This window comes from Apostichopus japonicus, chromosome 20 (genome assembly GCF_037975245.1).
Source record: "Apostichopus japonicus isolate 1M-3 chromosome 20, ASM3797524v1, whole genome shotgun sequence".
Taxonomy (NCBI): Eukaryota; Metazoa; Echinodermata; class Holothuroidea; order Aspidochirotida; family Stichopodidae; genus Apostichopus; species Apostichopus japonicus.
In genome coordinates this window covers 25,479,129-25,503,955 of record NC_092580.1, presented here as the reverse complement: position 1 = coordinate 25,503,955, position 24,827 = coordinate 25,479,129, and the positions used below count along the sequence as shown (strand labels likewise).

Below are 24,827 nucleotides of genomic sequence, written 5' to 3'. Positions count from 1 at the left end.
CTAACATCGAGCAGCTGGCCTTCTTAGGCTAGACTAGCTAGTGACACAGAAATTATTACATATAAGCCATATCGCACCTGCCGACAACAATGCTCTTTGCAGCTATTTTGAGGTTTGATGTTTCGACGAAATCCTAATCTTATCGTTGAATTTGAAATAATTACGACTCACGGGTATTAAGCAGCTGCTTTCACAGTTGTTCTTACTTTTTGAGAAGAAAAAATCTAGCATGTTCCTAAATGTTGTACAATCTAAGGATAGGCCTTTAACTAAATACATATAACACAAAGCCAACGCGTCTGTATCGCTCACCATGCTGATTTGATTAGACCGGAATGTAGGGGAGACGGCTTTACAGAAATTGTCTCAAAGCTCTGGTCATTTGTTTTATCTTAAGACTTTCTTACAATCTGGAGAATTAATTAGGCACCTCATTGCCTAACGTGAAGACTCTACGTAAACGAGCAGTGTAGCTTGACGCTGCTTTGGATGAGTTGTTGATCTGTATTAATTTCTGCGACTCCTACCAATAGTATTCACCATGGTTATCTGACGTTGTTACCACAGAAATGTGTGTGGTAAATGTATACATTTCTTGAGGTTATAAAGTGATAAAGTGTAATTCATGGCAACTTAAAGTATGAACATTTGAGTCACTATGCATCACCGAAGACAGCTGAGAGAACTTGGAGATTAATTTACAAAACGAAGCAATATTATATTAGACACATGCAATACATGTTTGTAGGCTTACATCTAAGTTGATGCCTCGTAACTTAAATATTCGTCAGTAAAGGTATGCACATGGTACAAAATAAGAAACAGCATGTTAACTCCAACTCGGAGTACATGTTCACCAGAGTCCCAAACTTTTCTGTAAACCGTCCTACCCACATTTCGATCTAATAAAAATGAGCTTGGTGAACAGTATAGACAGCCGTGCATTGTTCCCTATGTATCCAATTAAAGGTCTAACGTAAGATTTATAACATTTGAAACGCGCTATGATTTTTTTATTCACAAATTAAGAACAACTGTCTGAGCAGCGGCTAAATATCAGAAAGTTGTAATTCATTTCAACTAGTATAATGTTCCCCCAAACAAGTTGAGCTAATCTGATGCAATAATTGTTCTGTGTGAACGTGAAAGATATGTTGACGATAAGATCAGGATTCCGTCACAACTTCGTTCCGCTAACATAGGCACCCTTAGCGTGAGTCATGGTTTCAGGTGTACCAAAATGGTGCGGGCGAATTTCATAAAGCTCCAAAGCGTTTTGTGTCAGCTGGTGCGATGTGGTTTCTATGTATTAATGGCTGTGGTCGTAGTAAGAAGAATGCTATGCTTTACTTTGCAGCCGTCAGACAATTCACATTTTACCAAAGCGTTGTCATACATACTGTTGTACAAATGCAGTATATATTCTACGTGCTTATAATAAATATGACCTAATCGAATTACACTATAGTTGCTACTGGCAAATTTATTAATAGTTTGAACAGTATCTTCTTTACTGTCTAGGTAAATCGAATGGTTTTGAAGGAGTCTTGTCTTTAACCTACGTTATCTAGCAAACTTTTAAACATGTTTATACGAAATCTGATATAAAATAAAACCATGCTACTCTCATTTTTAATGGCATTACGTGCAATCGCGGAAGGTCGCATGGTCTTTAAAATAGAGTTCACAGCATCTGCCTGTACTTTACACACTGGGCAGTGGCGTTATCGCAGAACTGCTTAGAAAAGTTTATGAGCGTTTCCAAAAATAACGCACATTTTAACACCAGGCTTTAACTTTAGGTTCAAGTACTGCGGTAATTACTCGAATCCAATGCAATAGAGATCGCTAATGTAGCAGTATTGAACACGGAACAAGATAACATTAGATGCTTTTGTTCGGCCACTTGCTGTTGTTACCGTGAGCATTCACCTCAGACAAAATATTCGGCTTTCAGAGGAAAGAATACTGTTTGCAGAGGATTATATGTTTGAGTGGTCAGATAAGTGTTTGGAAAGTTTAGAGAAAAGTAACAAGTAAACTGGTCAAGATTAAAAAGTGATCAATATTATTATTATGGCGACCGTATTATTTAACTTCTTTATAAATTGAGATATTGATATATTCTTAGGATCTTATTGATGACAGCGCGTAGTTGTATTACCGAAAATTGAACTAACCTTTTACCGACGTAAATAGTAGACACAGTGAGAAATAAGACATATACCATTCTGTGATAGCCATAGTTCCACGCGACATGCAAAATGTAGGTAACCAACTATGACCTGCAGAATTATCAAATAAAGAAATACACTTCAAAAGCCAATGGTAGATGAAAGGAAAATCGTTAAAATACAATAAAGTTAGCCTATATTTTGTATGAACGATGTAATTCCTCAGTTGCAAACGTTTTGCTGGGTAAAATTCCCAGTAAACAGTTAAGTTTAAGTGCATTATTGAAAACTGTTAAGTATAAATAATAGCTACGTTATACGTAATCAATGCGAATCATCATAATAAATGCTATATCACATTAATTAGTTTAAAACCTGCAAACAAGACCATAAATGTCTTCATAATAATGGGAAAATAAACTTACCTGCTTGCTTTCATGACATCTTCAATACGAGATTAAACTTTAACGTATTTTTCATAAATAAGCCTCATTTTAAGTGTATGTACTGGGATTGCTGTTCCAAAGGTATCATATATTAGTACGTATTAGTGTCAGTAATAATTTAAGCAACCTGCTTTATTTATATACCCTCTTCCCAAAAGTAACGTTCTGAATGTATTATCTGTAATTAATTCGAAACATACCTTTTGCGGTAGGAACTAAGCAAATCTGTATTGTGTATTGTCAATCGTAACACAGTGCCAGTCTTCTACTTCAGCATGTCAGAAGATAATTCATACTTCGTGCATAATTTGAAAGGCAACGGTTTCCTAATGGTGATGAAGATACATGATACACGTACAACGTAGGGAGTCGATGTACTATACATCATGACTATTGCTCAGTATGTAAAATATTCAACATGTTTGGTTACTGCAATTGTGATCTGTTAGAATGATTACTGTTAATGATTAAAGCTCAATTTGCATAGGCCTATGGAAGTAAACAAATTCAAACGTCGTTTGAATGGGTAACTTCAAATGAGCGCCAAGTTCATAGTGCAATGTTCAATTATAGCTTTCTTATCATTGCCTGACGTTGCAAAATTTTGAAAATTTGACACAAAGAAACGTCAATATGAAAGTCCCACATTGAGAAGAATATCGGCTTAGTCGTTTAGGTTGAGTGTTTGACACAAGTTGTCAGATATAACAGACACACATACGCACACATCATGTCCATAGAGGAATTTTATTGTCAAGGCTATGTTAGGATTAGAGTACGTGGAATCGAGCAATAGACAAAGCAATTAGGACATCAGTCTGAATGTAGACACACGCAGCCGCACAAACTCTTTATTTAGCCTATTTAGTAGACTACCGCACCATACAAAGCTCTCTGTTGGTATGAATAAATAGATTATTTGAGAGCAGTGTGACGTTGTGTGTATAAGTGCCATGCATGGTTGAAAAATTTCAGATGTTCCACAAGAACAGCAACAAAAACTGAAAAACGAGATATTTTTGACGTTTATTTTACTACTAAATCAGAATTAAGTAGTTCCATTCATTTAGTTCAAAGGAAATATCTTTTCTTTTGGATTCCAGATTAGGTGGTACACTTGGCGGGCAGATACATTGGGCTGGACCAAGGTCCCACGTTAGTTTTTTGAAAGATAACCTGGTTTCCGATGGTTTGACTAGGAGAGTAGGATTTGAATCCATTTTATAGCAAAAAGAAACTCACCCAGTGGCGTAGGAAGGTACTTTTGAGTGGGGGGGGGGGCTGAATACTGATGGCCGGCCTGGGGGAGGGGTCTAAGGGGAGGGGTGTCCCCCTCCTCTTTGGGATTTTTGTGCATTTCCAGGTGGCCTCAGATGCAATTTGGTGCAATATAGCACACTTCAACTCTCACTCCATTTTGTAAAGAATTTTGCATTTCACCTGGCCTTAAATGCAATTTGGTGCTCCAAATGAGATTTTTTTCTCATTTGGAAATGAAAAAGGGGTTTTCTGACTTGCGGAGCGGGGGGCGGAATGATACTTCCGCCCCTCCCCCATATTTTTCACTGGGGGGCTGGTGCCCCCCAGCCCCCCCCCCCCCCCCCGGTTCCTACGCCCTTGAACTCACCCTTCATTCGTTGAGAATGTGATGCAATTCTGAGTGTGTCGTTCGTCAAGAGTCCTTTTCTGCACTTTTATACTTTTCCAAGCAGCTGAAACGTGTTTTAATACCCGAATATTTCAATATATGGTAGACTGTACACTTTATCTGACAGTTAGCAGGTTAAAGATACTGTCAAGTATATGGAATAATAATAATTCACAATCAAACAGAGACATATACAACACACACATATTTAAGGACACTTCTAAGTTTTGATTATTCGAAAGGTCACCAGATCAGGGAAATTTGATGAAGGCATGACTGTCAGACGCTTTTAGCTTGTCCAGTACCGTCTCTAGATCGATGGACGTAAGCTTAGAAAGGAACAAAAGTAGGCTAACAAGAAGTGTCGAAGAAACGAGGAGCGAAAGTGTGTAAAAAAAAAACGACCACACTATTGTCTTACTGTTCCTATTCGAATATCTTCTTGACGTATTGCTCAATGATGCTAGAATGTTCTTAGAAATCATTGTTATACTCATGTAATTCTCTTACTCTGAACATCAAGAATGTTGAAATCAAAAGACTTGTAAGGGTAGTTAACGCTATCATCTTTGGGAATAATGAGTTTACGAACATAATATGCAGAAGAAGACCCTCTTAATAAGTTTTAAACTCGTTATTAGTGCAGGCGTACTAATAAGTTCAACAAAATTGGACGGCCATATAGGCCTATTTTAACTCAGTTACTCATGTTACACGCAGTTAGCAAAGATTCAGCCTTTAGATTTATGGAAACAAACAGCACAGTTACAAAGAATTAACTTTTTTAACATACTCTGAAGGCCAAACAACTGTTTTCAGCGCTAACGTAAGCACACACACTGACACATACGGAAGGTTGCTTTTCGTCAGCTGTCATACGAAAGGGATCCTCAAAACTATGGTATGTAATCATTATAGACCTCTACCAATAACAATATCCACAACATTTATTGCCATAACAGGGTCCATTATATACACAACACTTGTAATGTCGTCATGATTGTTTACCTGGCAAAACTTTTAATGTTATTCCTTCTTACATCTTTCCTGTTGGAACAAGAACGTGGCATGTTATGATTTCAGATACGTTCACAATGTTACATAGTTTTATTAAACATGTATAAAGTGATACCAAAATGGGACTGCATAGATAATATGCGGGAGGGTGGATTTGTTGAAGACCTTCTTACGAAAATGGGGGGAGGGGGCGTCAACATCGATTAATGTGGAAACAATACATAGTATGATATAATTAAGGCCTTTGAAATATAGTTAGTAAATGTTAACTTGTCATCGATGATGATCGTGAATTATCGTTTCCTCCTCTTTTCTTTATATTAATCCTTTACTTTTAATGTAATATATTTAATATTATTTATTGGATAAAGAAGTAGAGTTTTCCAGGGGTACCTTGTAGAGAGTCACCGTAACTTTCTTTCGACCTGAAGGTTCCGGTAACACATCACGAATGTTGGTTGAATGTTTGAATTGCTTATTTTTCATAGCTTAAAAAACATGCAAAAACGTCCATCACTAATCGGACAAACTTTCACGCTTCGTGGCTACAGGAATACAGTATATGCACTTATTCACAGCATGCTTTACTACAAACTCCATGGTGTTTTACAAGTGGCGTAACCAGCCTTTTATGGGAGGTGTTTGTTTAAGAGCTAGCTGTGAAAGTGGTGAAAGCTGTGAAAGTTGTGAGGACACATGCCAATAATCATTACATTTGACGAGGATGGAACAGTGAAAATATTTTTACATAGCGTAGCCAGCGGGGGGGGGGGGGCAGAGTGCCCCTCCCCACACATAAATCTTTGGGGACGCGATGGGCAGCGGTGGAGAATCCAAGTAAGCAAAAACAAATTTGGGATCGGGTCGAAGATGGGGGTTGGAGGTTGGAATACTAAAGAGAAGGTAATAAATACTTTTACTACGCGCACAGCTAGTGTCTCTCCGAGTTGCCATATATTTGTATTCACATAAATTTTTTTCAATATGTGATATTATCGGATGGTTTTCGACCGCGCAGGCGCGCACACCATTTTTTCGTTTTTTTATTCAAAACTGACAAAGTTTTTGTACCCAAAAAATAAGTTTAGTACACGATTGTAATTTAACAAACTGAAAACGATAGCAACATTTTTCACCAAACTCTTCTCGTAAAACAAACATTTTCACAATGGGAGGCTTTACCCCTCCCCCAGGACGGCGATCCACCGCAATGTGCCTGTCAAAGCTGACAGAAAATTGACATTATCAAACTGATAGTTAGTGAGTAAGACGAAACTGCATAGTGAGGGTTGTAAGAGCTAGGTAAAAAGAGAAGAAAAATACTTTTGTGAGATAATGTGTGGTTTGTTAGGAACTTTTTGTGTACAGCAGACTTCATGACTGGAAAGAAATATTTCAACTAAAAGTATTCTTATAAATTTAACATACCAACGCTGAGATCAGACACTGCTAAAATGAAGGAAATCGTGGAGGAAAACACAAGATATTGTTGAGGCGACCCCGGAAGGTATACCCACTGGCCTACCAAAAAATGAAAGTCATGCGCAGCATGCTCAAGATTGCTCAGATCTCAACAACTGGCAGTCACCAGCAAGCTAACGGGGTAACAGAACGTTTACAAGGTACTCTGAAGAACATGATTAAGTCATTAACAGATGAGCAGCTCAAATGATGGGATGAGTTCATACGATATTTCCAATTCCCATTTAGAGAAGTACCATGCAACTACAAAAACAGGGTATCTTCCATTTGAGCTGTTTAACGGCAGTCAGATGAGAGGACCACTTAGTATTTTAAAAGATAGTTGGCTCTCGTTGGATTGTTCTTCAAATAATGTGTTATCCCATTCATTAAGTATGTTTAAACGCTAACCAGAGTTAATTGCAAAGGCATATTAAAATACGGGACAAACCCAAAAGAAAATGAAAATGCTGTATGGCAGAAGGGCCACTGAGCGAGAGATTAGTCCAGGGGAACATTTGTTTACCAGAGAAACGGAAGTCACAACGAGTAATGCATGTTAAAGTTATCAAGAAATGGTACAGTGGAGATCACGAAAGTTTGCTTAACAAGTGCATGTATGTAACATGAGTACTGCTTTTTAAAGAACTTTTGTGTACCTTATACTTCATCACAGCCTGTTTATTAAAGTTATAGTGGTATATGCATCGTAATCTAAACACTCGTCAGATTAAACTTTAAGATTCTTTTTTTTTTCACTACAGATGAACTTTAAACGATGGAAGGCATAACGGATATTACTCATGTTGGAAGTGGAATGATCCATGGAGTATCTTATGCATACTGAGAAAAATGGGTTTGCATAAACCATTTTTTTTTTATTAAGCGCGGTCACTGTGTGTAAATATTTTTAGAAATCAAAGGTTAGAAGAAAGGGGTATTCTTGGTTATAGTTAAACTATGACAATTACATACATATATGTGGATTGAGGATTGTCTGTCTGAAACCCCAAACCAATTTTTTTTTTCAACAGAATAATCTGTTTTACAAAATCTTCCAACTCCCAACTTATGAGTTTGCTTCTTTCACAAAGTTTCAATTACATTCAGAAGAAAAAGTTGTAGAAACATGAATGTGCAAACAATGACTGCACTTTATTATCATACCGCTGTATAGGTCAACTTACGAGCGCTATGGAATTAGTGTCTGTACTATTTAAGGATAGGAACATCGAATACTAAAATAGAATAGTTGATAGACTGCATGACAATAGGGAAAATATTAACGCTTGGACTTTGATTTCGTTGCATGAGATTTGTCTAACTGCATCAAATGTCACCAAATAAATTGGTTTGCATATATTTAGATGTTATATTACAAGTCTAACAACGTTTATGATACTTTTACACCAACAAGATAGTAAAACATTTTTCTGTGAACGTATCTGATGTATAATACTTAGATCCTGACTAACACAAACAACTTTTTTATTTGTTGTATTACAAACGATAGTAATTTATAGACTGCATGCCAATGAGGAATATATTAACACTTGAACTTTGATTTCATTGCATGAGATTTATCTCACTGCATCAAATGTTACCAAATAAATGTATTTGCATATATTTAGATTTTATATTACAAGTCTAACTAAGTATATGATAATTGAATACCGACAAGCCAGTAGAACATGTTTTATGAACGTAGCTCATAATACTTTAATCATGACTTACACAAACGACTTCTTATTTGTCGTATTACAAACGATAGGATCATCGAATACTAAAATAGAATAATTGATACTGCATGCATATGATGAGATTATTAACACTTGAACTTTGATAACAAAATAAAAACCAAAAAATATTTAAATTGCCAACGGTGGTGTATAAAAAAGGCAATATAAAAAGCGTTGCGGTAAACGCAGGTTGTAAATTGCCTGCATACATCCAGTTCGTTTCAAGTTAGCAAATTTTAAACAGCAGATCGTGTTTTACTAATTATACACACGTGCAACTTTAAGTATGCTGCTTATGCTTTTACATTCAATGGTTAATAACATCGATAGCTAACATAGGATAACTTATGAACAAAGTACGTATAGGCAATAACAATACTCCTTTCATTAACATTGCATTGAGTGAGTATGGCGACAGATAACAATTGCTAACGAATGATTGAAGGTAATTTACACTGATTAAGCTAACAAGAGCCAACAGTGTGTTTTGAAAACATATTTGTCAATTGACGAACCAAATAACATTAGCATACATAAGCACAATACATATAGGAGAAATTAAGAGATGACCTTGTTGCCTCCAACTGGCATCTAAGATAATAAATGATGTGCTGATCGCTGTTTTTGTTTCCACCATACTGTCGTTCACAATCCAGAGAGGATGATTTTTGTCCGGATTTCCAAGGAAATAATACTCACTTTGGAATTCATGGAAGTTCGTTTTATCATAGATAATCGTTTAAAACCTTACTTTTTTTTTAAATGAAATATATCACGACATACTTTAATATTTAAACACGTACATATCTGAGTCTGTGAAAAACGGAGATGATTAAAGAATTACAGTTACTGTACAATTATTAAAGTTTAATATTCAGTATTGATCATATTGTGGAGTAAATACAGAAAATATACACATTTCTGCACGCAAAAATCATCTTTGTATTTGCAGAATCTAAATACTAGAAATAGTTACATAGAGAAAATGATAAATCGTTGAGATGCAGATCCTGATGGCAGTATCCGCTACCGAATCCAATTCATCGATCTATAGGATTTAAAGTTGTACCAGTGTAGAATAACCTTCTTTGCAAGAAGAAATTTGGTCTCTTTAGCTATTGTTATGAAAAAGAAAAATGATTTTATATTTATTTCAAAATATTTATTTTACGTTAAACATTTAAGCAATATATCATGATCACCAGAGTTGGAAGTATGGTCATATTTTTTCACACATTACCAGTGTATCTATGTTTCAATCGACTAACCCTTTAAATCAATGTTTTGGTCTTAAATATCATACTACTAATTAATATTTACAAATTTTATAATAGAAATTGTGTACGTCTATTATTGTCAGTGCTTACATTGCACAACAATACATTATTATTAAGATGCTATTTTTAACGCGTATGACTTGTTAGAATTGATGCTTACTAGCTGACGGTCATAGTTATGCTGCTGTAACTTCTCGATGCTATATAAAATACTAAACAAAAGTAAGAAAGCGACAAAGAGGCAAGTAGACTTACTTAATTTGAAGATCTACTTGCCGCCTTTATCCGAGGAAAACTGGAGAGAAAAAAATATATTTCGAGGAATCATTATAATTACATTTAGATATTTCTTACAATTGAAAGCACCATTGTTTATCCTGTTATCTAAGTTAATGTGACTTTTGAACAATCTGTGACAAATGCATAGTAGTTTTACTATTGTATTGGACCCAATTTATGTAGCTCTCTACATTGTGTAAGTATGTCAAATTGCTTGGCTACATTGGAAAAATGTAGGACTCTTATATTAAAAAATAGATCAAGAATTTTCTTGAAATATAGCCTATCTTGATTGCAAATTTGAACTAACTTAATGAAATCTCTTTCTCAAAATTCGTCAGTGCGATATTAAACCATGTTTATAACATTTCACTTACTAACCTTCAGTTTCTTATAAAGTTTCTTCTGTAAGAAAGTAACACAAAACAAAGTTAGTCATTATTTTCGGTCATGTTATAATTACTTTCATTCATTTGTAGTGAGTGTTTTTTCAGCTGAATTTGGCAGGCAACTCTACCAAGGAACACTGTTCATTATAAATTATTTGGCAAAAGAGACTATGCAACATGGGATTCTTAATTGCAAAGTTTGGAATTACAAAAATAGATAACACACAAAAAGTGTGAGTACTTACGTCTGCGACATCTTTAATATTTGCCATATCTTTCTTGGTTATCTGTCGGTCAATACAACGAAAGTTGTAATATGACGTTTGCTTGATATCTCAAATCGTTCTAACAATTACCCACCACATGTATACATAAATGCATATGATTCAGGAGTCGAACAAATGTCATTCGTCCAGAATATAGCTTTTCGTTCGACCTTACCTTAAATTTGTCAATTACAGATTGTATGATCGGTAACGCTGTCAATTCGTCTATCTAAAGTGCGTAATAAGAAAGATGAGGAGTAAGTTACATTCTACACTGTGGAGCTGACTTAGTCCCGTGCTCATTTCTATCGTTGGTTTACCGCAAGCTACAGAGCGTGAAACATCGAGATGAAACAAAAATCAATTTTGCGAATATTGCTACTTTTCGTTTCGTCAAGTACAAAGGAGTTGGAAGGATCAGAAAAAGGTATTCATACCAAACTCAAGTAGGAGTATATCTCCAACTGTGTATGAATATTTGCGCCTTGCCTGAAATTTCTATCTGAAAATGTCGATTTGTTTATCTGACTTTAAATCAAAACTTTAACTGTGTCCCTCAAAGGTTTTTGAACAAAATACTTGTATCATATGTTCGACAACAGCAACAGTCTAGCGGTAATTCTGACGCACACAGTGTCGACAGAGGGGAATGATGTGGTACCCCTTTGATTCAAACCATACAAATAATCCAAAGCAATTACATCTTTCTGCAAGAAAAATCCAGAGCTAATCCAGAGCGTCAAAGAATTTATTTTCTGTTCTCGCTTCCATTCAAACATATTGTTAGAATTTCCCTCATAATATATTACATAATTCTTTGTGTAATACCAGATATTCAATTGCCATCAATTTTTTTAACCCACAAAAACCAAAAACTAAAGATAGACGTGTGACATTGCAATTTGAAACAGAATAGCACGGCATGTTTAACGTAACGTGTAAGTCAGTGTTTGCTTACTTCAAAACAATAATATAGTAATAAAATATGTATCAGCCTTTAAACCGAAGGGCATTGACCTAACTATCAGTTTAAATACTTGTTTCATTGCCGAAGTGTTAGCAGTAATCTTTGGTTCCATACATGGAATAAACCAACGAGAACAGTTGTTGCCATTTAAAGTTATAAGATTAAACGAGAAATATAGCAAAAGTGTGATTTGAACTGTGAAGGGATCTTAATTGCTGTGTGGGTGTGATATATTATAACTTTCACCAATGTTGTTAAGCATTCGACTATAACAACCGTCAATATCTCTTTGAAGAAAATATATGATTGTTAAACTTGACTTCTAGCTTAACGATGCGATGACTTGTTCACTTTACAACAAGAAACAAATATCTTACCAAACCTTCTTTTAGCAGGGACATTGTGAACGTCAAGAAGGATTCTTTATCCACCTGCCAAATACAATGTACAAAATATTGACATTTCAATGCACAATTTATGCATTTCGTAGCTTACCGGTTAAGGAAACTGAACTCAACACTGTTGATTGATCAATATTATTTCTTTTTTTTATATATACAGAAAACAGTGTTTTCAACTTTGCAGTGAAAACAACCCAGAAGAAAAATAGCTTAGTTTATTATCCTTGTATGAAATCACACCTAGTGTCACAATGGACTGAATTGAATATAAAATTTCCTTTTTGTCATACAATCTAGATGTGGAATAATCTGTTTTTATTTCGCTTGCTTTTAAGGTCATATAACGACCCTACTGTTTCAATGTTAACTGCCAGTGTATGATACTAACTTAAAGGTGCAGGAAACTTTCAGCAATGTGTTAAGCATGCAACTTTAATTACGGTCAATACCTCTCTTAAGAAAATATGTTACTGTTATCATAACATGTATGTTATGATAAGTTTCGTTTATTGAACTGATCAGTTTAAGACATGACGAGATATATCTTACCAAGTCTTCTTTTAGCAGGGACATTGTGAACGTCAAGAAGGATTCTTTATCCACCTGCCAATACAATGTACAACAACTTAACAATTTAATGCACAATTTATTGATTTTGTAGCTTAACGGTTAAGGAAGCAGAACTTCACATTGCTAATATGTTATTGATATCTATTATTCAGGGATTGAAACAGTGTTTTCAATTTTCAATTGAGTCCTTGCAGTGTTAATAATTAAAAACAAAAAGGAAAACAACTTTCGTGTCTTGTCTTGAATGACATCACACATTGTGTCGCAATGGAATGAATTGCTTTTTCAATTTCCATCTCTGGACACAATTTAAATTTGGACTAATCTGCCTCTTGTTCTTGCTTTGTATGTCATATATAGCCCTATCGTTTCAATATTAGCTTTCTTACATCTTGAATTTTCGTTTTCGCCATACGAAATCTGTCAGAATAAGCTTTAAACTTAAAGACAAATAAACAAAATACTACGGCTACGTAGATAAGCATGCGACTATAACCACGGTCAATATCCCTTTGAAGAAAATATATGATTGCTGACCATGACTTATAGCTTTTTGATACGTTTCGTTCATTGAACTGATCAGTTTAAGACTTGACGAGATATATCTTACCAAGTTTTCTTTTAGCAAGGACATTGTGAACGTCAAGAAGGATTCTTTATCCACCTGCCAAAAAACAATGTACAATAACTTGACAATTTAATGCAAAATTTTTGAATATCGTAGTTTACCGGTTAAGGAAGCTGAACTTCACATTTTTTATATATTAGTGATATCTATTCTAAAGAAGCAACAACAATGTTTTCAATTTTGAATGAGTACTTGCAGGGAAACAATGACAAACACAAACGAAAACAGCTTTCATGTAATATCGTCATGAATTACATCACACCTTGTGTCGCAATAGTCTTATTGGATTTTTATCAATTTCCATCTCTGGGCACTATTTAGATGTGTACTAGTCTTCTTTTTTTGCTTGTTTTGTAGATTATATGTGACCAACTTGTTTCAATATTAGCCTTCCTTACATGTTTGAATTTATTTTTCAATACCAAATCTGTCAATGTATGGTAGTAAAAAATGTGAAAAACACTTTCAGCATTGTTGTTAAGCTTGCGACCAGAACCACGACCAATATCTCTTTGAAGACAATATATTACTGATGTCCTGACCTGTATCTTTATGATACGTTTATCGACCTAATCAGTTTAAGATATAACGAAATATATAATAACACGTCTCCTTTTTACTGCAATAGTGATAAATCAATGCACACTTTATGAATTTTGCAGTTTACCAGTTCAGGAAACTAAACTTAACATTGTTTATATTTTATTGATATCTATTCTTCATTGAAAAAAAAAACAGTTTTTTCAACTTTGAATTGAGTCTATGCAGGGAAAACAATAAAATAAAACGAAAACAGTTAAGTGTATTGTCGTAACGGACATGACACCTTTTGTCTCAATGAAATGAATTGGTTTTTAAATTTCCATCTCGGGACACAATCGAGATGTTGACAACTTTGTTTCTTTTGCTTGCTTTGTAGGACATACATAAAATTATTTTTTCAATATTTACTCTTCCTTACATGTTTCATTTTTTCGCGAAGGTGCAGAAAACTTTCAGCATTGTTGTTAAGCATGTGACGATAACCACGGTTCATATAGCATTGAAGAAAATATATGATTGTTACCATGACTTGTATCTTTATGTTATGATACGTTTCGTTCATTGAACTGATCAGTTTAAGACATGACGAGATATATCTTCTTACCAAGTCTTCTTTTAGCAGGGACATTGTGAACGTCAAGAAGGATTCTTTATCCACCTGCCAATACAATGTACAACAATTTAATGCACAATTTATTGATTTTGTAGCTTAACGGTTAAGGAAGCAGAACTTCACATTGCTTATATGTTATTGATATCTATTATTCAGGGGATGAAACAGTGTTTTTAATTTTCAATTGAGTCCTTGAAGTGTTAATAATTAAAAACAAAAAGGAAAACAACTTTCGTGTCTTGTCTTGAATGACATCACACCTTTGTCGCAATGGAATGAATTGCTTTTTCAATTTCCATCTCTGGACACAATTTAAATTTGGACTAATCTGCTTCTTGTTCTTGCTTTGTATGTCATATATAGCCCTATCGTTTCAATATTAGCTTTCTTACATCTTGAATTTTCGTTTTCGCCATACGAAATCTGTCAGAATAAGCTTTAAACTTAAAGACAAATAAACAAAATATTACGGCTACGTAGTTAGGCATGCGACTATAACCACGGTTAATATCCCTTTGAAGAAAATATATGATTGCTGACCATGACTTATAGCTTTTTGATACGTTTCGTTCATTGAACTGATCAGTTTAAGACTTGACGAGATATATCTTACCAAGTTTTCTTTTAGCAAGGACATTGTGAATGTCAAGAAGGATTCTTTATCCACCTGCCAAAAAACAATGTACAATAACTTGACAATTTACTGCCAAATGTTTGAATATCGTAGTTTACCGGTTAAGGAAGCTGAACTTCACATTGTTTATATATTAGTGATATCTATTCTAAAGAAGCAACAACAATGTTTTCAATTTTGAATGAGTACTTGCAGGGAAACAATGACAAACACAAACGAAAACAGCTTTCATATAATATCGTCATGAATTACATCACACCTTGTGTCGCAATAGTCTTATTGGATTTTTATCAATTTCCATCTCTGGGCACTATTTAGATGTGTACTAGTCTTCTTTTTTTGCTTGTTTTGTAGGTTATATTTGACCAACTTGTTTCAATATTAGCCTTCCTTACATGTTTGAATTTATTTTTTAATACCAAATCTGTCAATGTATGGTAGTAAACAAATGTGAAAAACACTTTCAGCATTGTTGTTAAGCTTGCGACCAGAACCACGACCAATATCTCTTTGAAGACAATATATTACTGTTGTCCTGACCTGTATCTTTATGATACGTTTATCGACCTAATCAGTTTAAGATATAACGAAATATATAATAACACGTCTCCTTTTTACTGCAATAGTGATAAATCAATGCACACTTTATGAATTTTGCAGTTTACCAGTTCAGGAAACTAAACTTAACATTGTTTATATTTTATTGATATCTATTCTTGATTGAAAAAAAAACAGTTTTTTTTTCAACTTTGAACTGAGTCTATGCAGGGGAAACAATAAAATAAAACGAAAGCAGTTTAATGTATTGTCGTAACGGACATGACACCTTTTGTCTCAATGAAATGAATTGGTTTTTAAATTTCCATCTCGGGACATAATCGAGATGTTGACAACTTTGTTTCTTTTGCTTGCTTTGTAGGACATATATAAAATTATTTTTCCAATATTTACTCTTCCTTACATGTTTCATTTTTTCGCGAAGGTGCAGAAAACTTTCAGCATTGTTGTTAAGCATGCGACGATAACCACGGTTCATATAGCATTGAAGAAAATATATGATTGTTACCATGACTTGTATCTTTATGTTATGATACGTTTCGTTCATTGAACTGATCAGTTTAAGTCATGACGAGATATATCTTACCAAGTCTTCTTTTAGCAGGGACATTGTGAACGTCAAGAAGGATTCTTTATCCACCTGCCAATACAATGTACAACAACTTAACAATTTAATGCACAATTTATTGATTTTGTAGCTTAACGGTTAAGGAAGCAGAACTTCACATTGGTTATATGTTATTGATATCTATTATTCAGAGGATGAAACAGTGTTTTCAATTTTCAATTGAGTCCTTGCAGTGTTAATAATTAAAAACAAAAAGGAAAACAACTTTCGTGTCTTGTCTTGAATGACATCACACATTGTGTCGCAATGGAATGAATTGCTTTTTCAATTTCCATCTCTGGACACAATTTAGATTGGGACTAATCTGCCTCTTGTTCTTGCTTTGTATGTCATATATAGCCCTATCGTTTCAATATTAGCTTTCTTACATCTTGAATTTTCGTTTTTGCCATACGAAATCTGCCAGGATAAGCTTTAAACTTAAAGACAAATATACAAAATATTACGGCTACGTAGTTAGGCATGCGACTATAACCACGGTCAATATCCCTTTGAAGAAAATATATGATTGCTGACCATGACTTATAGCTTTTTGATACGTTTCGTTCATTGAACTGATCAGTTTAAGACTTGACGAGATATATCTTACCAAGTTTTCTTTTAGCAAGGACATTGTAAACGTCAAGAAGGATTCTTTATCCACCTGCCAAAGAAACAATGTACAATAACTTGACAATTTACTGCCAAATGTTTGAATATCGTAGTTTACCGGTTAAGGAAGCTGAACTTCACATTGTTTATATATTATTGATATCTATTCTAAAGAAGCAACAACAATGTTTTCAATTTTGAATGAGTACTTGCAGGGAAACAATGACAAACACAAACGAAAACAGCTTTCATATAATATCGTCATGAATTACATCACACCTTGTGTCGCAATAGTCTTATTGGATTTTTATCAATTTCCATCTCTGGGCACTATTAAGATGTGTACTAGTCTTCTTTTTTTGCTTGTTTTGTAGGTTATATTTGACCAACTTGTTTCAATATTAGCCTTCCTTACATGTTTGAATTTATTTTTTAATGCCAAATCTGTCAATGTATGGTAGTAAACCAAATGTGAAAAACACTTTCAGCATTGTTGTTAAGCTCGCGACCAGAACCACGACCAATACCTCTTTGAAGAAAATATATTACTGATGTCTTGACCTGTATCTTTATGATACGTTTATCGACCTAATCAGTTTAAGATATAACGAAATATATAATAAAACGTCTCCTTTTTACTGCAATAGTGATAAGTCAATGCACACTTTATGAATTTGCAGTTTACCGGTTCAGGAAACAAAACTTAACATTGTTTATATTTTATTGATATCTATTCTTGATTGAAAAAAGAACAGTTTTTTTCAACTTTGGATTGAGTCTATGCAGGGAAAACAATAAAATAAAACGAAAACAGTTTAGTGTATTGTCGTAACGGACATGACACCTTTTGTCTCAATGTAATGAATTGGTTTTTAAATTTCCATCTCGGGACACAATCGAGATGTTAACAACTTTGTTTCTTTTTCTTGCTTTGTAGGACATATATAAAATTATTTTCCCAATATTTACTCTTCCTTACATGTTTCATTTTTTTCGCGAAGGTGCAGAAAACTTTCAGCATTGTTGTTAAGCATGTGACGATAACCACGGTTCATATATCATTGAAGAAAATATATGATTGTTACCATGACTTGTATCTTTATGTTTATGATACGTTTCGTTCATTGAGCTGATCAGTTTAAGACATGACGAGATATATCTTACCACTTCTTCGTTTAGCAGGGACATTGTAAATTTGAAGACGGTTGCTTTGTCCACCTGCAATATAAAATTAATTTCGCAATATTGTTTATAAATTATCGGTTGGCCTTCAATTCCATAAAAACAAAATGTTATGTTATCGAACATAGCAAATTCAGTTAACAACTTGAAAAGCAGCCCAACGGTATCGGTGGAGTATAAAATGTCACTTTCAAAATAAAGATATAAAGATATAAATTCAAGCAATATGTTATAATAACAAATGATTTGCAATTTACTTTTCAAATATAATGCTAACACCAACTAATTCATTCTTGAGAATTACTTACGAAATATTCTCTCCGCCAAATCTTAAATGCTTCCAAGAATGTATTTGTATTTATCTGTAAAGAAATGTAGAAATGCGTATTTGTTTTACACCGAACTTATTTATCGATGCAAATGACAAATTTTATTATCGGGCGTGCTATCAAGATTGGGACAAATTACTTTATTTTGATTGCTCTGGATTTCGCCACCTATCCTTGCAATATTCAGCAGAAGGACTATTACCTCATCATGTGTCTTTCCAATTCAGACATTGTTAAGAAAATTATTTTTACAACACGTTGAAAATGTCAATGATCGGTCTATTTATTCGTTTAATTTTTCTTGTCCTTTATTTAAATTTTATATTTCGTTTCTAATTAAAATTCATCCAGTGATGACCATCCCTCTATACCTTAGAATGTGTTTGGTTTTATTTTTATTTATTCCATTAGTTTAGGTTCGGGGAGGAGCAATTTACAGTACAATTATGACTGATAAAACGATTATGAAACAAACACAAAGATTATCAGAAACTGGTTACCTTATCGCACTTGGCACATTCAATGAAAAAACTCGTAAAGCGTTCGGATGATACCTGTGAATTATAAAATTTAAATTTAGGTTTATATATATATATATATATATATATATATATATATATATATATATATATATATATATATATATATATATATATATATATATATATATATATATATATATATATATATATATTCGTATATATATATATATTCGTATATATATATATATTTGAATATATATATATAAATATATATATATTTATATATATATATATATATATATATATATATATATATATATATATATATATATATATATATATATATATATATATATAAATATATAACCACTAGGCTATCGACGCTGATTGTATGTCCAGAGGTTCGAAACTGGTAAGGAAGGTCGTAATTCCGATTTTTTTTAACGGTTTACAAAACATATCAATATAAATTTTGTGCCTAAAGTTATCCATTGATTATTGTCTAATACCTCATTTGTCAAACGAATTGATCTTACAAACGATTAAAACAATAATCTTAGTCATTTCTGTACAGAGATCAAGTCTTTGCAATTAACAGTGTAGTGGATATTTCCAAATTTCATACTTGACAGTCATCTTTGGTTGTCTTGACTTCTGCGAGATTCTCTTCAAGTTCGACCTTTTTTAAAGAGAGCATTATTTACTTAATATGATTCCAAGAACATGCAATAGAAAATTTGCCCCAATAGGTCAAGTAATGTATTAAAATTATATATATATATATATATATATATATATATATATATATATATATATATATATATATATATATATATATATATATATATATATAACCCTAACCACTAGGCTATGGACGCTGATTGTATGTCCAGAGGTTCGAAACTGGTAAGGAAGGTCGTAATTCCGATTTTTTTTTAACGGTTTACAAAACATATCAATATTAATTTTGTGCCTAAATTTATCCATTGATTATTGTCTATTACTTCTGGTGTCAAACGAATTGATCTTACAAACGATTTAAAAAAAATCTTAGTATTTTCTGTACAGAGATGAAGTGTTTGCAATTAATAGTATGGTGAATAATTCAAAATTTCATACTTGACAGTCATCTTTGGTTGTCTTGACTTCTGCGAGATTCTCTTCAAGTTCGACCTTTTTTTAAGAGAGCATTATTTACTTAATATGATTCCAAGAACATGCAACAGAAAATTTGCCCCAATGGGTCAAGTTATGTATAAATACTATATAAATATATATATATATATATATATATATATAAATATATATATATATATATAACCCTAACTACTAGGCTATGGACGCTGATTGTATGTCCAGAGGTTCGAAACTGGTAAGGAAGGTCGTAATTCCGATTTTTTAACGGTTTACAAAACATATCAATATTAATTTTTTGCCTAAAGTTATCCATTGATTATTGTCTATTACTTCATATGTCAAACGAATTGATCTTACAAACGATTTAAGAAAATCTTAGTATTTTCTGTACAGAGATGAAGTCTTTGCAATTAATAGTGTAGTGAATAATTCAAAATTTCATACTTGACAGTCATCTTTGGTTGTCTTGACTTCTGCGAGATTCTCTTCAAGTTCGACCTTTTTTTAAAGAGAGCATTATTTACTTTATATGATTCCAAGAACATGCAATAGAAAATTTGCCCCAATGGGTCAAGTTATGTATAAATATTATATATATATATATATATATATGATATATATTATATTATATTATATATATATACATACATATATATATATATATATATATTACCCTAACCACTAGGCTATGGACGCTGATTGTATGTCCAGAGGTTCGACACTGGTTAGTAAGGTCGTAATTCCGATTTCTTAACGGTTTACAAAACATATCAATATTAATTTTGTGCCTAAAGTTATCCATTGATTATTGTCGAATACTTCATCTGTCAAACGAATTGATCTTACAAACGATTAAAACAACAATCTTTGTATTTTCGTGTAGAGATGAAGTCTTTGCAATTAACAGTGAAGTGAGTAAGTCAAAATTTCATACTTGACAGTCATCTTTGGTTGTCTTGACTTCTGCGAGATTCTCTTCAAGTTCGACCTTTTTTAAAGAGAGCATTATTTACTTCATATGATTCCAAGAATATGGAACAGAAAAATTAACCCAATAGGTCAAGTTAGGTATATATATATATATATATATATATATATATATATATATATATATATATATAAATGAAAATCGTAATGAGTATGAATATATATATATATATTACCCTAACCACTAGGCTATTGACGCTGATTGTATGTCCAGAGGTTCGAAACTGGTAAGGAAGGTCGTAATTCCGATTTTTTAACGGTTTACAAAACATATCAATATTAATTTTTTGCCTAAAGTTATCCATTGATTATTGTCTATTACTTCATATGTCAAACGAATTGATCTTACAAACGATTAAAACAATAATCTTAGTCATTTCTGTACAGAGATGAATTCTACGCAATTAACAGTGTAGTGAATAATTCAAAATTTCATACTTGACAGTCATCTTTGGTTGTCTTGACTTCTGCGAGATTCTCTTCAAGTTCGACCTTTTTTAAAGAGAGCATTATTTACTTTATATGATTCCAAGAACATGCAATAGAACATTTGCCCCGATAGGTCAAGTTATGTATAAGTATTAAAACGGGCTGGAATGTAAGATTAGAACCATGGTTGGTTATCTTATAACTAGCTTCTACTATTTAACTTATAACATTCCAAGACACTGTTCCAACAGGGGAGAGGCTTTGAACAATTGCAGACGATCAATATTTGGAGTGGATTACTAGTATTTCCAAGCTGTTACATTTGTTGCAAACCTGGAAGGAATTCGTACCTTTCTCTGCCTCAAGAAATTTGACATCAAACTCAGAAAACCATCTTCATCAATCTGTGACATGAAACAAAACTGACATCAAGTATGAGCTATTGTCAAACCGGGTGACATATAAGTAGATTTCTTAATCCGTCTTTGACTTTTACATGTTTGTGATTGAAACTTTTACATGAATGTGCTAGCCTTACTTAATCCATTTTTGATTGAGTAAGGTGTCTGAACACATTTTGCATTAAGAAACGCGATGATTAATTTTGTCAATCAACATAGGCGTACAAAAAGTGTCTTTTTGTCTGCTTTCTGGAAAATATCAACGATTTAAATTGCAAATAAAGGGAAACCATGTTTATTAAATAAATAAACACACGGAGCACTGATAACGCTAACAAGCGGTAATATTGACTTTAAGTAGATATTTGCAATCACGTGGTACGTGAAGTATGTCTCTAGTGATCTGAGACCGGCATGACCATGGGTAGGGTTAATCAGCATGCACTACAGTTTGAAGCAACTATGAATCGACATATGAAGTAACTGCATTACATAATGATCCAAAGCTATTACATCTACTACCTGTGATCAATGGACTACGTGTAATATAGGTACATATTAACACTAGTTCGTATAAACGTTATAGGGTAAAGATGCCCTCGTCACGGTACATGGGTAATGATGACATGTAGCAAACTTATAGATTAGATGTTAGTAGAAAAGAATTCATCATTACATGTTTGATTGTGTCACGAGATGTAACGCAAAGGAGAATGGACTGTAAACCACGGTTAATGATTTGTGCCGGATAGTTTCATTTCTATAGCGATTCTCACCAAAAGGCCATGTTAATTTAATGGATGATTTTCAATAACGAGTAAGTGCATCTTCCATATAAAAACAAAACCGATACCTTTCATTATATGAAAAGGGCATAGCTTGTATTTAATAAGGAAACTTGTGTCTCTGGAAGTATTAAAGTGAAATTGACACATGTACTTCCATGTAAACATGGCTAGAACCCATTCACTGCTTCATTAAATTCATTCTTAACATGACAATGTCTTGACTTTACCTTAAACCGAACATGCGTTGACACATTAACATATTGCGTACAACGTTTTAACAACTGAGGACGGGATAAAACTTACAATCTTCTTTTCCAGGAAAAGATGTAAAGCTCTAATGTATTCTTCAACATCAACCTGTTGAAAAGGTAAAGCAAAGTTATTCAAGGAAGTCCATTAAAATAAATCTGCCACCTTAGTTTGATAAATTATCAGTCGGCCCAAATATATCCATAAGTTCACATAAAAATTGCGGTAAAAGATAACGTTACCTGGTGATGCTTCAGAACCTGCTGTAGTAAATCGACTAAAGCATCTTGTGAGATCTGCAAATGGATTCAAACCGATCGTATTAACAATGTTGTAATTGGATACGAACAATGTAATACGAGTATGTTACCACTGTGATAATACCAACGACTAGACGGTTTTCATATTCACTATCGATAAATCATAGTTCACAAATACATTGAATAAAATCACTTAATATATTCTCAGGTGCGTGAACATTTTTTAAATTTCTTTCTTGTAAAATCTGTAATCATCTTGTATTCATGTTGCTTGCCTGTCAAGACGTGATTGAGGTTTTTGAACAAGCAATTTAGATTCAAACTCTTTTACAGTATCTCTCCATAGTACTATCATTACCAACTGTTACAAAAGATAATTTATCAATAACGAAATCATTAATTAATTTTATAAAAATATTATTTCTGGAATGTTAATGCAACACGTTGTATGCAAACATGTTAAGAGCCGTAAGCAACTGTTTAGAGGAACAAAAGTTTGTTGCTGTATACTATTAAAACCGATCGATGACTTACCCTTTTTCCCCTCTTCCAACCTTCGTAATATGCCTTAACGAACTCATCAAGTTTAAACTGTGAAAAAGTTACATCGTAAAGTTAGCAACGTTTACCAATTACATCAGATGTCGGAGCGAGCGTATAAGACCATTTAAAGTGTTGTTGATAAACTTGCAAAGCAGTGCTGCCTTTAGATTTCTGGTTTTTGAAACCCCGATAAACCGCAAATTTTACTGATCTTTAAAATAGATTCATTCATCAATGACCAGAGTACGTTGCATTGGATTCGGGGTTTTCTTTTTTCTCTTTGCGACAGTAAGGTTAAACGCAAATTATCATGCAAAGAAACAATAGCTGGTCACCCAATTCACATGTAATATATGGGTTCTTCATTTGACTAGAAGCAGAATCGATCTCAGCACACATTAAAGTTTAAAGTTTTCAAGTTTGTTTTTATATGTTAGGGATGATGTGCCTGCCCAAGAAGATCGAGATGCGTATGTTTTGTTAGTAGTTATATTCATCCTCATGAAACATTTCGTTAATGGTCGTTCATGTAACACATACTTTAAACTGTAAAATTTGATCAGTCACAACATTGCAATGTACATGTTAGTACTATTGCTTGCTGCAATGTATGTCCAACAAAATAATGTTGTAAAAGTGTTATGTAGAAGTAATCATATCACCTGTTTATCGTTAACCAGACTTGACAATACATTTTCATATTGTTCCTTTGTCATCTGTGAAGATACAATGTGTCGATATTGTAGCTTCATATATCGCATTGGCAAATGTTGAAATTACCCACCCCGAAAACAAAAGGAGAAGGGAAAGAATGAGAAGGTTAAAATTGATTGTTTTAAGTTTGTCTAACTAAATATGCAGTGTTACATAAATTATGTTGAAAGAGTATGTTAGTCGTTAGTCGTTTACATACGATTACAATGGATACAGAGGAAATAATGAAACGCTTTCTTGCTAACATTTAGCGTTTCAAATTCATCTTCTCCAACGACCAAAAAAAAGTACTAATGAAACATAACATTGACAAGAAGGATGAACAAAGAAAGACGATTGGCTTCAGGTTACTTACCTTTTTTAGATCCATGCAATCCTGTATTTCAGTTATAAAGTCACGAATAAAAACCTGAGAAGTTAAACAAAGAAATCGTAAAACTTCATGCACTTATAGTTTGATAGCAAATAGCTTAAATTAATGCCTGACTGCCGATCAT

General features: G+C 33.3%; 2 protein-coding genes across 14 annotated transcripts in view; both read right to left on the bottom strand.

The window, feature by feature from the left end:
* The window catches only part of LOC139961279 (uncharacterized), a 70,232-nt gene extending 67,206 nt beyond the window's left edge, over window positions 1–3,026 (bottom strand). For all 7 annotated transcript variants that reach the window (XM_071960376.1, XM_071960375.1, XM_071960380.1 and 4 more), the window contains exons 1-2: window positions 2,821–3,026; window positions 2,181–2,285 (exon numbers count right to left, since the gene is read on the bottom strand). In XM_071960376.1, coding sequence (XP_071816477.1) covers window positions 2,181–2,259 — 79 coding nt within the window. In that variant the 5' untranslated portion in view covers window positions 2,260–2,285; window positions 2,821–3,026. The remainder of the gene's footprint in view (window positions 1–2,180; window positions 2,286–2,820) is intronic.
* Window positions 3,027–5,560: 2,534 nt separating this feature from the next.
* On the bottom strand, window positions 5,561–24,788 carry LOC139961282 (uncharacterized). Of its 7 annotated transcripts, XM_071960387.1 has the most exons (26): window positions 24,686–24,788; window positions 24,279–24,332; window positions 23,608–23,664; window positions 23,056–23,109; window positions 22,868–22,921; window positions 21,726–21,779; window positions 21,385–21,438; window positions 20,894–20,947; window positions 20,404–20,457; window positions 19,942–19,995; window positions 19,448–19,501; window positions 18,841–18,894; window positions 18,320–18,373; window positions 17,994–18,047; window positions 16,828–16,881; window positions 16,197–16,250; window positions 15,032–15,085; window positions 14,410–14,463; window positions 13,245–13,298; window positions 12,614–12,667; window positions 12,041–12,094; window positions 10,872–10,925; window positions 10,676–10,717; window positions 10,423–10,446; window positions 10,018–10,057; window positions 5,562–9,600 (listed from the first exon to the last, which is right to left on the bottom strand). In XM_071960387.1, the coding sequence occupies exons 1-25, from the start codon at window positions 24,698–24,700 to the stop codon at window positions 10,031–10,033; spliced, it is 1,245 nt and encodes a 414-aa protein (XP_071816488.1). In that variant the 5' UTR covers window positions 24,701–24,788; the 3' UTR covers window positions 5,562–9,600; window positions 10,018–10,030. The 7 variants fall into 7 exon arrangements, with proteins under 7 accessions (XP_071816489.1, XP_071816488.1, XP_071816491.1 ...); XM_071960388.1 differs by lacking the exon at window positions 12,614–12,667 and having other exon boundaries at window positions 5,561–9,600; XM_071960390.1 differs by lacking the exons at window positions 12,614–12,667; window positions 13,245–13,298.
* Window positions 24,789–24,827: the final 39 nt, after the last annotated feature.

Bases quoted from the DNA above. Each gene is read 5' to 3' on its own strand.
- LOC139961282 (XM_071960387.1), bottom strand. The intron at 20,948-21,384 runs GTATGAAATTTT...TCTTTAAAAAAG, and splicing joins CAACCAAAGATGACTGTCAA to GTCGAACTTGAAGAGAATCT. The intron at 16,882-17,993 runs GTAAGATATATC...TTTCTTTGGCAG, and splicing joins CCCTGCTAAACGAAGAAGTG to GTGGATAAAGAATCCTTCTT.